A 17,921-nucleotide genomic window follows, 5' to 3' on the forward strand; every position below is an offset into this window, starting at 1 on the left:
CAGACTAGCATGGAAAATACACTTGTGTAAAATGGAATTAGAACTCTGAAATTGTGTATTGTTACTACATGTATTCTGTTTTACTCAGTTCACTGATATTTTTTTGTATGAAAACATTGATGTTAAGTAAAAATTTAAAGATATTGACCTTCAATTTTGTGACGTGATTCCTGTGGAAAAAATTGAGTAAATAATTTTTCTTAGATTTAGGAATATTATTGAATGAAATGAAAACCAGACTTTCTAACTGAAGTACTGTAACAATTTATTAATTTTTTACTACAGCTGTGATATCCAGATGTTGATCATATAAGCTTCATCCACTGTCAAACAAAATGACCAGCTGGCCTAATCAGGAAGTAACTATGACGAAAAATGAAACTTCCACTACTGAAATAGCAAAGGACGAATTGAGCAAAACATCAGAAGATTTCTTCCCAACAAGTACCTGGGGCTTAGATTACTATTTCATGATTTATAACAAGATGTACATAGCAGATGTTGTACAAATGAAGGAGAATATCGTGTTTCCAGGTGAGACTGCAGTGTTCCCACTGGAAAGCAGATTTAGGAGTATATTTGATGGATTTACTTACTCTTGTTGGATATGCAAACAAATAACATTTATTTGCTTCCCAATTTCCAAGGATGTTTTACATATGTAGTTTAGATATACGCTCACATTGGCATGATTGTAAGAGGTGATGAAACATCAAAACAATTTACTTGGATCCTTTTTATTGAAATTGATTCAATCTTGATTGAACATTACCATTTTTTTTATTCTTTTTTGTGCCTGCCTTTGTCCATCCATCCATTATAAATATATTTATACAAAGATTTTCTCTCATAGTTTCCAACTGATTCCTATAAAACAATTTTCGTGAGAAACATTTTTAGATGACTTTGTTTCATAGTTATTTGCCCTTTGTTCTTTTTCTGTACATCCTCTCCCTCAGTATTTCAGTAATGGATTTCAAGATTACTAGGCGTTAGAATAATGACATGTTGTTAGTTCCTCACTGAACATTTTTTAGTTGCTTATTCAATGATTAGTGATGCTGATGTAATTGCTCCAGTGTTGACCTTGGTATTGGTGGCATCCTACCTTAAAATGTTGATATTTTTAACAAGTGTTTTCTAGCAGTACTGGATCATCACTATTCAGAGATGTTGGTTAATTGAAATTACTATCAATATGCCCAGCCCTATTTTAACATGAATTGTGGTGAATTAGATGTGCATGTTTTGATTATCGTTTGGTATTGATGTGAAATTGAAGACAACATCTAAAGGCAAGCTATACTGCTCTCAAACACTTCTTGTTATATTTTGATCATTTTTGATTTATGAATTTTATGAGATTTGATAAAGAATGTTATTTACTTTTTTCTGTGGCTAGCACATATTGATGCACCTGGTAGTACCCTGGATTTATTACTGTATGACTGGCCATCCAATCTAATATAGAAATAAACCACAGTACCAGATCAGGATGTTTTTTCCTGGTTCTAGGATTTCATTGTGTCGCTACTCTTTTGACAGGGACCTACCTGTATCGGGATCATCCCCTGTTCAAGGTAGACATCATAGGTGTGGTCGTTAAAGTGGAACAGAATCACACCTGTTTTACCTATACAGGTAAGGTAGCTTGTCAGTAACTCAACAGGTTAAGTAACTTGTCGGTAACTAGACATGTAGGGAAGCTTGTCAGTGACTAGACAGGTAAAGTAACTTGTCAGTAACTGGACAGGTAAGATAACTTACCAATAACTAAACAGGTAATGTAACTTGTCAGCAGGTAAAGTGACTTGCCAGTAACTTGACAGGTAAGGTAACTCGTCAATAACTAAACGGGTAAAATAACTTTTCAGTAACTTTGCAGGTAAAGTGACTCATCAGTTCCTCAACAGGTAAAGTGACTCATCAGTTCCTCAATGGGTAAAGTGACTCATCAGTTCCTCAACGGGTAAAGTGACTCATCAGTTCCTCAACAGGTTAAGTGACTCATCAGTTCTTCAGCAGGTAAAGTAACTCATCAGTTCCTCAACAGGTAAAGTGACTCATCAGTTCCTCAACAGGTAAAGTAACTCATCAGTTCCTCAACATGTAAAGTAACTCATCAGTTCCTCAACAGGTAAATTGACTCATCAGAACCTCACCAGGTGAAGTGACTTGCAGTAACTTGACAGATAAAGTAACTTGTCTGTAACTTTCAAGGTAAAGTTAACTCGTCAGTAACTTGACAGGTAAGATAACTTGTCAATAACTAAACAGGTAAAATGACTTGTCAGTAACTAAACAGGTAAAATGACTTGCAGTAACTTGATAGATAAAGTAATGTGTCAATTACTGGACAGGTAAGGTAGCTTGTCATTATGTGGACAGGTAAGTTACTTGTTAGTAATTTTACAGGTCAGATAACTTGTCGGTTACTGGACAGGTGAAGCAATTCATTATACTGGCCAACCCTCCCTATTTGTAAGGGAGACTAAGACTTTTGACTCTTAATCATAATATATTCATCAAGTGAATTTACTAATCTATTCTTATATTTCAATATCATTAACAGGTGTTATTTCTTTACTGGAGGGTATATATGTACACATTTTAATTGTGCTTCCATTTTTGAGCACAGAAAATGTCCCCCATGAAATTATAAAAGGTGTGCTTTAGCTTGCTTTGTTTGCCATGAAACAGGTCAATTATTGAAGAGTTATTACTCTTTGTTTTAATTTTTTTTACCTATTTGTTAAATCTTTATTGGCATTTGTGGCATGTAATTGTAGTTTTTAAATAGGATTGAGATAGAAAATTGTTGTGTTATTTTGAAAATTTATAAAGTTTGATACAACCATGTTCGTCGCTCTTGCATGTGATGAATAAAGGGTGTATATATTTTTTTTTTAATTTTCAGTTTTGATATAATAATTTGTAATCTGATTGTACTTGTTTTTCAGTTGATGATGGGACTGGTGTAATTCCATGTTGCTGCTGGAAAAAAGATCTATTCAATATGTCAGGTGTGTACAGAACACTGAGGACACTTAACACATGTTTTGATGGAAAGATGGAAGAAACGGTTTGAGAGTAGTAATGATTTTTAACCATGTCTTAAGATGAAAAGAAAAGTATTTCCTTACCCTGGACAGATAAATTCACGCTTTTTACTGGTATGAGATTTCCTTGTCTCATCCTAGGTCTGAGACAGGGGGAATCCTGTTTCAGGACAATAAGATGTCACAGTAACAATTCATTGATCATGCTAATGATGGAAAGCATTCCAACAACAAAACCACAAGTATGTAATAAAATCAGCAGGGTAAGAGAAAAACAATCCTTCACCTCCTTGACCTTGACCTCTTAATAATGAAAGTAAAATTGACCTTCATACTATTGTCTTTTTTCAGAGCCTGGGTCTGATTGGTCAGAACTTCCATCTGATCTGCAAGGGCTGGCATCTCGAATTACTGACAATAAAATACACGAGGGTTACGCACTCGGAGATCTGATACAAGTACGAGGGAAGGTGAAGGTGTTTAGAGATCAGCGAGAGGTAGTCGCCCTGTACCACAGTATCCTTACAACAAGTAAAATTCTGTAATATTCCGGTTCAAAATTACATGAAAAATATTGATAGCCAACTTAAATATTTTTAAGCTGGCTATCTGGAGGAAACCGGAGTACCTGGGGAAAACCAATCTCCATACATTTTCACTTTTGTGCAATAAAACAAAGCATGGACACTTATGTAAAATGCACATCCTTTACCACTGTCAGCAGAATCAAAAGACTTCCTTCTTACTTACCTTGACTGGCTGTGTAGCACGACTTGATGATCCCATGGAAGAAGTAAGGCGATTGGCTGAATTGCCTAAACTCTATCAACAAAATTATGACCAACCTTTCCAACTCCCAAGCCAAGTGGCCCAGGTGATAAATTGCAACCTACAGGAAACAGCCACTGGAACTTTGTCAAAGGTAATTACTTGATAAACAAGAAGAAAAGAAAATGCAAAATTTTTACTGAGAAGATTTGTTAGGAAAAAATATCACAGATTTTAGAAATACCTATTGTTGTTTTCAAATTTAGTCACATAGTTTGAAAGCCTGCAGTGATTATTGAATGTGTCCATGTGTGTAGACTTGTTATTAACAGTAACTGTGTTAATTAAACTCTAAGCTATAACCACTAATAACCAAATCAATCGTAACAGTTATGTACCAGTAAATGATATTTAACCCACCTTCTGTCTTCGTATTGGATCTGTTAAACTCTTCTTCATAAAACGTTTGATCTCTTGTAATTTTACTGCAATTTATCTGTGATAATTTCATTTATCACATAATCTGCCTTTTATTCAGTAAATTTGTCCATGTAGTATTTTGTATGTGTCTCTAGTGTTATTTACCCTAGAGCAGTTTTCATTGGCTGGCCCAGTCAGAAATCGATTGTGATGTCTTAATATTGACTAGGATGCTATGCTAGGAATTGAAAATTGACACAATATTGTTATCTTTAACTTTTGACTGAAAACTTTTAAAAATGTGTATTTGCCAAGTTAGGTGAAAAAAAATGTATATTAGATTTGTTTTCATTTCATGTGAGATTTTATGAAACTTATCTCAAAGTTGTAACTTTTGTTAACATTGGCTTACAAAAATAAGAAATTATCAGGCTTTTAATGCCAATTCTGGGATTCAAACCTTGGACGGAGAGGTGAAAGGGGAGGGCATTACCACTGGGCCACCCCACCCACCAAATAGCTATACATGTAATGGCCTACTGGACACCTATATATTCAGGATGTGACATGAACTAGAGTTACATCCCAGTCAGTTATTTCCTTTTGTGCAAGTGGTGTTAAACCTAGGGGATGAAGTAACTAGTGTTCTGAAGTTGTACAGATGGAATTATATCTTAATGCAGGAAAGCCTGGTGCTGAAAGCCAAGAAGGTGATCACAGAATTTTTTCAGGAGAATCAGACAAGGGAGATAACTGTTGATGTTCTGCTCAAGGAACTTGAGTCCAAGGTTAGTTATGTTATGTTTGTTGTTGTTAACAATATCTTAAGTCATCAGCACTTAGATTTACTGGGAACATGTTATATCCAAAGCAATCAATTACTTTTTCCTGCGCATCTAAAATAAAAACACATAAACGGAAATATCTTCTGACCTCATACTATTGACCAACACGATTGGTACACAATGTATTTGGTGATAGAATACAGTACATTTATATTTGTTGATAAAGTCATATTTTACTTTGATATGTTGAAAAATATTATACACTTTCCTGATATCATTCATAAAACATATAAGAAAAAGAAACAACATCTGTTTCAGGAAAAAAAAAAAATCTTCATTCAGAATTTCAGGTATTCAAAATATGCTTGAAATTTGAAGAATGAAAATAGCAATGAAATGTTGAATTATTTCAAAATTTGTACAATTTTTGTTTAAGTAATATATCAAAAAAATATATGTAGTTTTTTTGGAAGTTTTGATCAGGGATCATTAAGCATTAAGGACAAAACAGAAACCTGCTGTGATTATAATAAGAAGAAAATGATGATTCCATGCTCTAAACTAAATTAACATGTAAATATTGATAATTAATGGTATTTTCTGCAGGTATTTTATTGAGCAGTTGCATGATATTTCGCTTCTTAACATTGTAATATGAAAATATCATAATTGAAATTACTATAGAATTAACAACATTATTTCCAAAGGACTGCATTTTGTACATGGAATTTTGATATGGTAAAAGGTAGATACTTTAGAGACAAACCTATTCACTATCAAAAAGCAGATATTTCATCAATGTGAACTATTTTTTCAAGACAGTAGTGTGACGTGCTTATAGTACTTTAGTGATCTGGTTGTTGCCTCCTGTGGGCTGTACAAAGGTTCGTAGCCAAGGAGTCGTCTCCCCTTGCTACCGTTAAAGTACAGGTCCATGTTTATGTAGCGTACGCTACAGGAGGGCGTCGGGAGATTGATCTTGATAAGAGGGGACAGTAAATGTAGCACCAACTCCATTAGGTACAAACTATAGTACACGGGGCCACATGGCAAGCGATACGATGTCAGACTGTAGTTACGACTTTTCAAATATGGCTGCATAAACAGGAAAGAGTTTTGTACTGGAGTGTCATCCGGTATGTAGAAAATCTCCCCGCCCAAGTTGTGGTTTAATCTCAAGGCCCGGTCACCACATATAAATGCCCAGGCAGTGTTTCCTACATAGACCTGCTGGAACTTGGACTGACCGTTCCCAACCTGGACAAGCCGGCCTCTGTTTGAAGCAGCTGACCGTAAGCCACTAGTAACATAGAAAGGGTCTTCCTCCCCATACATAACATTAGCTCGGAGTGACATTGTCCACAGGATCTTACCTAAAATGTAAAACATATCTTTATATTTTTAATATCTTCACAAAACGTAAGGTCACACAGTTTAATTTTAATTTTCTTGTGTAGTTCTATTGATATCCTATATTAACTGATACATTTTCACCTGTCAGGTGAGGGCAAGTTGAGGTTTTTGGATTCGATATGTATTTTAAAACCGTATAATGTTGAATTTCATTCCCAAAATCATTATTTTGATATCTATCACACTAGGATGTGCCTTGATGTGTTTACATAGCTATTGTAGTGACACTGTTCTACATTAGAGCATTTCAATTTTTTGTACAAAATCATATGTAAAGTTAAATTTATCAACTTATCTACTATAATGTATTTGAAATAGATAACAGCAGAACTTTCATTTTCTTTTCATTGTTCATTTCTGCAATCTAATTTGATCACAATTGACATCTCCAAAGTAGGCCAAGACAAATTAATTCATTGTGAATAATTCCCTCTGTGTATCCAGAAAAATATGTGATATGAGCGTGTGAATGACCTGTGGTCAAGTGAATTAAAACCACAATTAGTAAAGTTAGATTATTCAACATTGGGTCAAACAAATTAACCAAATCCTAGGTAAAGAAAGTTTGCTCAGTTGAATCAACCTCTGATAAAGACAGTATGAACAACATATCATAAGCTCTGTTAGAAATATACCATTTTCACATTTCTTGGCATTGGCTTTGAGAACCAGACATTCTGCCTCATACTTTGTGGCGGGGTAACCTGGGAATAGAAACTGTTTTGGCACATGCGTGGTTGTCTCCCTTCCGTCCCGAATGTCATCAAAACCCACTACCACATCAACTGTGCTACAGAAGATCAACCTCTCTACTCCATTGATTAGACAACTCTCCACTATGTTTTGGGTACCTGTAATAGTGACACCTCTCTAAAAGGACCACCTTTATATTAACAGGAATTTCATAGAAAGGTTTTCTTTCATATTACCAGAAATTTGATATGTATGGTGGCATTATATTAACAAGAATTTTATAAAGAAAAAAAACATTTATAGCACTAGTAATTTTATATTATCAGGAAATATAATGACATTGTATTGAACATTATAGAAAAGATATGTTTTCACAGAGCAACAACAATACGTTGAAGTTTCTTTCCCATTGAATTTCTTCGTAGAATTTGATTATTCCAACAGAAATTGAGTTAAAATGAACAACAAAATTTTACTTTTATAGAGTACATATTTTACCTTGAACATTAATCTTCTGCATACCATCAATGTCTGGAAATGTTCCGTAACTGACCATTCCAGCCACATGAAGGACAGTGTTCACTCCACGACAAGCCTGCTGGACGGTCTGCAAGTCACAGATATTTCCTAGTATACTGGTCAGAGGTTTTAGCTCCTTATGACCTAGAGCAACACAAATTATAACATAAAGTGTTAACAACAGATCAAGGTCAGCACAAGTGTACTTGTTTAATTTAAATTTCATTGCTTAGAAAGTTTAAAAAGTTTTCTCCACCATGATGTTTTAATGCTGTAACACATTTATATTGTAATAACCCATGGCCAACCAATGAAAATTTTGACTCATAGTCAGGGGTGGGCTTATTACTGCTTCTGCTGGACAATGAAATAGCAATACAGTGAAACTCTGTTAATATCATGGTCTATTTGTCCCTGGGGTTGATAATAAGTGGAACATGACATTTACAGTTGACATGTTGTTTCCGTATGTCAAAACCAGGAAGTTAAGTTTCTGATGTGCTAAACTGATTTGTTTCTAACAGAAATTGTTTTAAAACAAGAAATGTGTAATTTGATTCGTTTCCCCATAAGAACAGATTTTTCTTAACTTTTATTTGTTTATTCTTTGAAATATGTAAACTGCAGTTAGAAATCCACTGAACAATGGTAAATATGGGTGGTCTTATTACTGGTAAACGACAAATATTGAACAATAACAAAATGTACAAAAATTAATGTTAGATCCCTCAATTGTCCCCTGCAGTGTACATAATTCTCAAAATCATTATGGTACCCTGAGATATATTTTAAGGTGTGTACAATATACATGAATTAATTTTGGTTCCGTAAGGTTTATTTGCTTGGTTTTTCACCCCAGGAATAACAAGAGTCATTTTGATTTGTGGACTCCTTGATAGTAGGTGATGGTTATTTAACTGAACAACATAGGGGAGGCCCATCACATCCCATCCAGATCAATTAAAGTAAAGTGTCTTTCCACTGGAAACAACCATGACAACACAATCCATCTGTTTCTTGGCTTCCTAGAAAACAAAACCTGTTGTGGGAAGGGAGAGTCCAACCACACGCCTGGGATCATCACCTGATATTACATAGGTCAACACTCTACAGAATGGGCTATTGTGACCCCTGGTCACTCTGGTGTCTTTAATAAACTTGTTTTATCTGTCAGTTTTTAGGAAATTCCTGAATTACCTAGCTTGTTGGAGTATGGACGTATGTCCAATACTCGGATTTCTGAGACGTGGTCTGCCTTCTCCTGTAAATGGCCTATTATATGTTGTCCCAGGAACCCTGCTCCTCCAGTAACCATGACAACATCTCCTGTAGATGATCTTTGGACATCTGTAGGTGTGGTCATGCTGATGTGGTGTTCTGGCGATTTCTGTCTGTTGTATAAAGCCCTGAATTTATAAGAAATGTTGATGTCGAAAAAAGGACTTGTTCCTCAAATGTATGCATTTTTTACATTAAAATATGCTTTTGTTTATGAGTAAGATTTTTGGAATTTTACTGACAGCATGAACGAAAAAAAATATCATTTTTCTTAGAGGTCAAGAAAACAGATTGAGGTTTTAATTGGCCTTTATTATTTTTGAAGTATTCTATTTTCTTCTATAGCAAGATGAAAATACAACTCCTCAAAAAATAAGAATATTTGCAGTATTAATCAGCAGTGAATACTGATTGTTGTGATTTGAATTCTCCACAAAAAAATGCTACTGTGAAATATTTTATTTTGGTGGCATTCAAATTTTGTCATTTTACAAAAACATGTACAGTGTACTTTTATTGGCACTTTTTTCATCATAGAAATATCTTTCTAAATCCACTTATACTGTAGGTGGTATCAATATTTTTCTGGTTACCCGTTTGTGTTACCACAAATTCAGTGAAAACAACCCACTCTAAAAGTAAGGATTTCACAGTAGTTCCACAACTCCATTGTCTAAAACTATTTTCATGATAAGAAATCATGATGTTTCTCAAATGCAATTCACCGATAAATTTCAGACTAGAACAAACACAACACATATAATGTAAATATTTCTCCCTAAACTTTACTCATAAGCGTATCCCTGCCAAATATACATTGTTACAAATTCCTGAATTGATGAAGTCACAATGTTTACGACACAGCCTTTTTTCATGAACAGGTTGAAGAGAATCGCATTGTCGAATCTCAAGTCATTTTCATCAAAAAAGTGTGATAAACATATGAAAAAAGTTGAAAGTGTAGAATACTTACTCGAAAATACATATGTGTGCTATGTGTTTGACTTTTAACACCTTAACTGATGGAATTTCCTTTTGGAGAGACCAGCAGCTTGTCAGTCCTACATTCTGTTTATGACAGCAGTTTGATGTTGTATACTTGAATTTTTAACATATTTCTAGCATCCGAACAGCATCCCAAGCCTTTTGGAAACAAATTTCAGTAGATTTTTGTAACTGAAGACATTTTCTTACATGTTGCTATGGCCTTTGTCACAAATGCATATACAAGTAATACAAAAGAGTTCCAATCGTGTATAGGGAAATTAACATCAATGTCAAATTTTCAGAAGCGAACCATAAAGCCTATATCACTGTTGTGTACCCATTAAGGAATGGTCTTTTCAAGATGGTGGATGTAGGCAGCGACAAATGTAGGAGTTCATTTTAAGATAAAAATTCACTGGTTTATGGATACAATCTGACTGGGACCACGCGAAACTCAGAAATACTCGAAGTTTGTACTACACTATGTTTGGTTCAGTTATTTTCATAGATAATTGTTAGCCCTTTGCAAAGTTGAATGAACTCCAATAACCTCTGCTTGTAAGCGATATATTATTTAAGCTCATCGCCTTATGATTTTCACAAAAATGAAGGAAAACAATCTTGTTTAGAATATGGACTGGTCCTCAGAAATAAATAGCAACTTTGACAGAAAAGTTACGTATTAGTTCCAAAAACACGAGTAAATATATGACAGCGTCTTCCTCCCTATTGGATTTATTTCATAATATGGCCAAATTACCAAAATATAATTTACTCCTTAAAGATTCATTCCAAAATGATTAATTTTCTACCCAAAATGTGATTAAAAGGCTCTATCCTAAATAAGTGAAGAAAAAGCCCTGATAGAAAAGTTATCAGTTTAAAATTTTTTCTACAATTAACGTATGCTTGAAAGTAGGGCATTACATAGAGTCTCGACATTCTAAAAGGAAATGTTGTTTTATGTACAAAATAAGAACAAAGTCTTGATGCTTCATTTTACCAAATAAATTTTTTGTAAACTAAGTCGAAATTTTAAAATATTTTACCTCTTTGATATATTTTGATAAAAAAGATTTTGTAGATAGCCAAAAGTGAAAAAAATGTAGATTCATTTTTCATCTTTGTTTGAAATAGAAAGTAATTCAGGTAAATTATCATGAAATTTCATCAGTGAAGAAAATAATTGTGAAAAACAGATGTATTTTCACTTTAAATTCATCATAATTGTATGACTGAAGTCACCTCATGATGTCATGATGACATGCTTTTAGATTCAGCCTTGATTACACATGACATCATTTTTGACGTGGAGATACGACATGGTTGTATCTATATGGCATACAAGTCCAAAAATGTTTCTCTTCAATCATATAAGAACCAAACTCATTTAAGTTGCTTAATGAAAGAAAAGTCCACACAAACACAAAATTACCTGAGAAGTAAGCTGCGATGTTTTCCTCTCCCTGTCCAAGTAGTCAGTCTATTCCTCATCTTGTCTTCATTTAAGTTTGGCACTAGGGGGCACCACATGCATGTTTGTTCCAGATACTTAATGTGAGGCCAAATGTAGTGAAATATAAGGGAAATGTGTCCTAGTGTGGTCTGTATAGTTAAACCAGTGTCAAACAGACTTTAGACAACACCAGGCCAGATGAAGGTATTACGAGACCAAGTGTAGTTAATTGCTGGTCAATAGAGATTAATGCAAGATCATGTATGGTTACTAAGTTTGCAAGAATGTGAAATTTAAGAAACAACCCATTGATTTGTTTTAGCCTCAGAAATAATCCCCATGTTTCTTTTTTCTTCTTATGGAAACTGGCCTTTCCTATTTGGTATTCATTTTTTAGGAGATAAATGTAGTTAGATAAAATTTGATGTTTGTCTTTGCTATTTGGTTGAAAATTCAGGTTTGGAAATTGATAAAATATTTGTGTGGTCAAATTATATGTATTAAAGTTATGACAGTTTTTAAGTAACATTTTTTTAATAATTTAGTTCATTACCTTTTCGTTTCCTCTTAGGCAATGAATAATAGTTTGAAAATTTGTGTGTGTGTCATTTAAAATGTGTAGATTTGATCAGCTGATTAGGTTTAAATGTAATGTCAAATCTCTCCTGTGACACAGATGTTAACAACAACAGGAATTAGTCAAGGAGTAATCCCTTTCATGCTGTCTTTCCGATATCAACACCTGAGCCTAGAGTTACCATGGCAACACAGAGCAGTCAACACAAAGTATTGATAAAATCAATGTGATTATTAGGGATTTTGATGGCAACCATTTTAAATGATAGTGAATTTGTAACATGCATGTACATAAAATTTGTTCTTGATGCTCTTAGTTGGTGTTTTGTCTACTTTAAAATTGTAACAGCCAAAATTTTTGAATTTATTTTGCTGTAAGCCAAGAGGGTAGGGCGGCTTTCATCTTGTTTCCTACTCAAAATCAGGGGATGAACTAACAGAACAGAAATAAGCATTGGTTATTAATTTTTTGAACAGTTGCTGTCTGCTGGTGAGCAGAGGGCGCAGTGTGTAGAGGAGGCATTGACACGTTTACAGAATGAAGGAAAGGTGTGCGCTCGACGGGAGCCTCAACACTATGTGATAGAGGTCAGTGTATGCTCTGTCATTTATCCCTTGATGAAGCCCACCCTCCTTCTTTGAACTTTGGTGCATTAGAAGAATGTACCGTAAAAACCCACGTAATGTCCGCATCTGTGTAATGTCCGCACCCCTTTTTTGACACAAAAATCTGGGGAAAAAACCCACCTTCCATGTAATGTCCGCGGGTAAAAAATGCAAATTGAAGCTGCCGATTTCATTTCACGTACGCTAATGTCGTAATGGCCGAGAGCATGTCGCATTGTGTATAACTTACAGGTACCATTCAAGAATTCACTTAATTGTTTATACCAACAGTTATTCTCCATAATGGTACAGTAAGCGTACCAGTATGACGAGTCCTCATTTCGATAATTGGTGTTTTGATAAGGGTTAGCCCAGCAGTGTTGTAAACAGCTTGGGTCGTCTCCTCACCTCGAGTGTGAGTGAGTGACAGCGTGTGATTAGCCAATTAACGATAACTATACAGTAACATGACCCGCCCATGACCCACGGCGCCACTGACCCTACTGACACACCATCAGACGACGAGAACGCCATTTATTACAACGACCAGACAGAGGAAGACAACTTCAACGCCGAGGAGTTCTTCCACGGTGACGACGACGACTTCTGGGGTTTCGAGAAACGCTATTAAACCGGCCTGCTATGTATTAAGACTTTCTGATAAACGATCCATAATCAATAAAACGTCTGATTATTTATTTTATGTAATATTCTTGTACATGTTATTTATTGTTATTTTGTAAATAAAATGTAGAATGAAAATGTTGTGTTATTTGGTATATGCTCATGGGTATGCTTTTTCAATGGGGAAAGGGGAATAACTCTAACTTTATTCATGTCAAACAAAATGGCTTCCTATTACGAAGGACGACACAATACGAACCTGTAACGAGAAATTGGAAGGAATTAAACATGGAAACTATAATAAATAATCATAAATAATCATGTTTGGTTGAGGAAACATAGGAAAAACCATAGAACAATAATATCAGGTATGCTTGGCTTGTGTATGTGTAGTTAAGCCCAACCCCCGTGTTTGGCCCCCTATAACTGTTCCAGGTCGGGAGCATATCTTCTATGGGAGAAAATTGACCAAGGAATTGTTACAATCATCAAATAAAGCCGTTGTCTTGGTTATGATATTAAAAAATAATTTCAGGCAGTTAGATGATAAAAATATAATTTAAATATCATTTGAATTTATAAAGAATATCATTGAAATGTATACAAATTCAGACATACTATGAAATAGAAATAATTTTAAGACCTTTACACCTCATGTTTCTTTAAAATCCCAGGCTTTTTGGCCTTATTTTTTCAGAAACAAAATTTATTTTGCAGGTTGAAATGAATAGTCAGTGTTTAAACTTTATTCCTTGAGAGTTTCCCAATATAATCTCTTGATGTGCATCAGACCAAAGTTGACAGGATTGAGGTGATGGTATAGTTTCTAGGTCACTTGGTCTGAAGGTTAAGCCATTGTTGGGTGTCTGTTAACTTTTCAATAAAAATTGTTACTAGTCATGAATGACCATATTTGATCAGAAACATCCTTCGGGGGAATGTACTACAATGCAAATCTGTATAAATGGTGGGTCTCAACCTCTGGGACAGGGTGCAATGGGGAAATGAAGCAAATTCTTGAAAATCCTAAAGGACTGGATTTTTGACCAAATTTGGTCTGAAGCATTCTTGGGTGAAGAGGAATCAATTTTGTAAAAATCAATAGGTTTTGGCCCCCTTGGATGGGAGGGGCCAGGCCCAACAGAGGAAATAAAGCAAATTCTTAGAAATCCTACTCCTCCTGTAAAAATGAATGAATTTTGTCGAAATTTTGTCTGAGGCATTCTTGGGTTTAGGGAAATCAATGTTGTATGACGTCTCAGCTCCCTGGGGCCTGAGGGGCAAGGACCAATAGGGAAAATAGAATAAATTCTTTAAAATCCTTCTCCTCCTGAAGAAATGATTAGATTTTGCTTAAATTTGTTCTGAAGTTGGGTGGAGTCAATTTTACGTAAAAAAAATTGGTCTTGTCCCCTAGGGGAGGGAGGGACTTGGCTCAATAGGGGATGTAGCGTGAAATTAAAGAAAAATTCTTTTTCTTCTGTAGAAATGCTTGAATTTTATCCCATTTTGGTCTGAAACAAGCTTGGCTGTATGAAAATCAACTGTATAAATAGTTGATCTTAAATCCAAGGGGAAACAGTGTGGGGTTTGGTCAGGAAGGGGTATTAGGAGAAGTGGAAAAAAAAATTTAAAAAATATTCTTCCTTTCAAGAAATATCTGGGTTCTGCCCTAATTTGGTCTGAAGCATACTTGAATGAATTGGAATAAATTTGGTATAATCAGTGAGACTTAGGTCTCTGGGGCGGAAATAGCTGAAATAGAAGAAACTCTCTAAAATCCTCCTTTTGTGGAAATGTCTAGATTCTGTCTCATTTCAGTCTGAAGCATAACTAGTTGAAACGAACCTAATACTGTATCAACCAGGAGTCTGACATCAGAGATGTGGGCCCCAATAGGGGAAAATATATGTTTTTAAAAATCCTTTCTTCTGTGCAAGGATATTGTCCAAGGTTGGTCTGAAGCAATTTCTATGAGTGATGAATCTGACTTCTATTTGGCCCCAATTCACAGAAATTCTTTGTGAAATGACCAAATAGCTGAATAATCCAGGTGAGCAATGCAAGGCCCTTTTGGCCTCTTGTTTAACCAATATTTGCATGAGTGATCGTCTGACCTTTCTTCTCTTTTATTTCTGTCACAGGTACTCACCAACTCTCAATCAGCATTAGAAAAGACTTTGTTACAAATTCTAGCCAAGAAATGTTCAATTGCAAAACGTAAGTACAAAACCATGGCATCTATTTATTGGTTATACTTCACAACTGTTGATTGAATTTGGTGGCGTTGGGATTTGTTTTATTTTAATTTGTTTTTAAACTTTGTATTGTTTTCATTTTTTCTCTGATTTTGTGGATTTTTTAAAGGATGAAACCAATGATTTAACAATAGAAATAACATAACAATATATAAATTGTATGTAAATATAATTTTTGGAATCTATATACATGTAGATTCTATACATATTTCAACATTAAAATTGGAAAAGAGATGTATGAAAATTTTTACAATTGCGTTTTTGTTGTCTCATTGTAGATGCTGATAAAGGTTGTCATTTTCTAAATTTACATAAAGAAGCTTGTCAAACTTTCCAGTATGGTAAGGTCAAGGTCAATGCTGTTCGTTACTGTCTTACACGACTGGAAGAGTGCAGTGATATCATCAGGACGACTGAAGATAGATATAGGACAATGTTCACTTAAGGTCATTTTTCAAATTCATCATTGCTGCCCTTGTAGTCGTCAAATTCAAACATGACAAGCATTTTTGCCATGGTCAGCTTCTGATTAATGTTATCTTGTAACTTATCAAAATCTATTGTTGTCATTCATCGAAATGGTCAGATCTTCCCAAAAGAAATTCAAATTTCCTCCACAGCCTGTTAAATAATTGTAGTTGTACAGTTTTTAGTCCCAAGCTTCCTCTCCCTCTTTGTCTTCAGATGTGTTTGGGATAAATACAGATGTATCGAAAGAGTCCTCACATAGAGGCAGGGCCACCTTCAGCATTTCTGTAGCTTGGTCTAAGGCTGGCCCTCCAGCAATAAGTTGCTGTGCTGAAACTATATGGACCTTGACAAAGTCCAGGTGTGCTTTGGTGAGGGCTTTGAAAGATTAGATTGTGTTGTAGCCTCCTTTCTTGTATTATCAGCTGTGACGTAAGGCTTTATGGTGTAATTTGGGTGTTTATTCTTTTCTGTCTCAAGTAGTCGTTGTTTCTACTGTAAGATCGTTTGAGTTTTACCCTGGTACCATGTCTTAAAAACTCATTGAATGGTATAGGCACGTCTGAGTATATTTTTGATGTTAGCATAAATCTTCCTGCAAGGTATACACAGTATAGTATTTATGGCGTCTTCTTCATCTTCACCATTATATTGTTATGTTGAGTCCCACTGGTTCTCTTCCGAATGTAGCCTGTTGCTGATGTTGTGTACATCTGTTGTCAGGGCGTTGATGATGATATCATCGATACTATGACCCGACATGATGAAATGTCCGGTGGCAGATTTGTCCACTTCCAGTATGTATTTCTTGTTGTGGGTGTTTGTCTAACATACAAGTATTTGTGTTAGCTCTCTGACAAGTAATGCTGCTACTTATACTGTGTTTCTTTTGTTGATTGGCCAGTTAAGTTTTTGGTGCATTTCATACGTTGACAAATTCTGCAGTTCTTTCTGTACAGGGCACTACCACTTATAGTGTCCACACCCAGGTTTATGTCACTAACTGAAATATCCTCGATAGGTTCGGGCTTGGTGCAGACCACTGACACAGTGTTACAAAGAAGCTGTTTATTACTGCAGCCTTGTCTGAGATTGTGTTTGTACTAATTAAAAAGTTCCTATCAGTAGATAAAGTTAGTTAAACCATGAGGTTTGTGCCATCGTTTGTTGGTTATAGCAGAGCATATCTTTGTGCGTTTCGTACTTCCTCAATGTCTTCCATATCACCTGTACAGGATACCGTTTGTATCGTTAATTTGATATCTGTACTAATGATAGGAAAATTACAAACATCCAGAGGTACCTTTGACCTTTGTACTCACAAAGACATTGAGGTGATGTATTGGTAAACTGAACATAGATTTAGGATATACATATTTCTTGTGGTGCAAATATGATGTTTTTGTTTATGAATAAGGACTGATGAAATAAAATTGTTTTATTCAATCTGAAATGTCATTCCGTTATTTATTTCTATCATCAATTTAACATCCATTGCTTCAGTACGTCTTTTTTAAGGAAACTTGCTTGGTCCAAGTTGGAAGAAAGCTTAATTAGTATTAGGAAAACTAATATCCAAGTGCTAAGAAAAATGGTGCAGCACTGAGAAAACTCTTTGTTACAGGTAAATCCTTAGAAAATAGTGTAGTTTTGTTCTCTATGACCTCATGGTTAAGGCCTTTGAGTTCAGAGTTGGGTCTAGAAAAAGCCCAGTCTTTAACTGACTCTTGGTCTTCTGAGTTGTCGTAAGTACCGTTACAGTCTAGTCCTGGAAAAACTCAGTCTAGTCATAAGGAATGTCAATTTAGTCCTAAGAACACTGATGGTCTGTGCCAAAACTCATTGTCAAGTGGATAGAAAATGGAAAATAGCTGATAAAAATCTCTAAGTCCTTAGAAAGCTCATGGTTTAGTCTTAAGAATGCTCATAGTCCTAAGAAAAATTAAAATTTATTCCTAAGAAAATGTGAAATCTAGTCCGAACAAAAATTCATGGTCTGGTCCTAAAAAAA

General features: G+C 35.0%; 2 protein-coding genes across 2 annotated transcripts; one reads left to right on the plus strand and one right to left on the minus strand.

The window, feature by feature from the left end:
* The first annotated feature begins 292 nt into the window (after positions 1-292).
* Positions 293-16,178, plus strand: LOC132550921 (CST complex subunit STN1-like). Its single transcript, XM_060215023.1, has 9 exons — positions 293-534; positions 1,546-1,641; positions 2,961-3,023; positions 3,411-3,575; positions 3,827-3,981; positions 4,931-5,035; positions 12,432-12,542; positions 15,329-15,404; positions 15,721-16,178. The coding sequence occupies exons 1-9, from the start codon at positions 336-338 to the stop codon at positions 15,885-15,887; spliced, it is 1,137 nt and encodes a 378-aa protein (XP_060071006.1). The 5' UTR covers positions 293-335; the 3' UTR covers positions 15,888-16,178.
* Positions 5,846-11,416, minus strand: LOC132550915 (3 beta-hydroxysteroid dehydrogenase/Delta 5-->4-isomerase-like). Its single transcript, XM_060215016.1, has 5 exons — positions 11,358-11,416; positions 8,855-9,063; positions 7,637-7,801; positions 7,081-7,296; positions 5,846-6,405 (listed from the first exon to the last, which is right to left on the minus strand). Exons 1-5 carry the CDS (start codon positions 11,414-11,416, stop codon positions 5,846-5,848), a joined length of 1,209 nt encoding a protein of 402 aa, XP_060070999.1.
* Positions 16,179-17,921: the final 1,743 nt, after the last annotated feature.

Source organism: Ylistrum balloti, unplaced genomic scaffold (assembly GCF_031769215.1).
Source record: "Ylistrum balloti isolate Yb309-2 unplaced genomic scaffold, AGI_CSIRO_Ybal_v1 Utg370158, whole genome shotgun sequence".
In the NCBI taxonomy this organism is placed as follows: Eukaryota; Metazoa; Mollusca; class Bivalvia; order Pectinida; family Pectinidae; genus Ylistrum; species Ylistrum balloti.

Bases quoted from the DNA above. Each gene is read 5' to 3' on its own strand.
- LOC132550921 (XM_060215023.1), top strand. From the start codon at position 336: ATGACCAGCTGGCCTAATCAGGAAGTAACTATGACGAAAAATGAAACT. The intron at 1,642-2,960 runs GTAAGGTAGCTT...CTTGTTTTTCAG, and splicing joins CACCTGTTTTACCTATACAG to TTGATGATGGGACTGGTGTA. The intron at 15,405-15,720 runs GTAAGTACAAAA...GTCTCATTGTAG, and splicing joins GAAATGTTCAATTGCAAAAC to ATGCTGATAAAGGTTGTCAT.
- LOC132550915 (XM_060215016.1), bottom strand. From the start codon at position 11,416: ATGAGGAATAGACTGACTACTTGGACAGGGAGAGGAAAACATCGCAGC. The intron at 9,064-11,357 runs GTAATTTTGTGT...TTATAAATTCAG, and splicing joins CATCGCAGCTTACTTCTCAG to GGCTTTATACAACAGACAGA. The intron at 6,406-7,080 runs GTATATTTCTAA...TTTACATTTTAG, and splicing joins TGCCAAGAAATGTGAAAATG to GTAAGATCCTGTGGACAATG.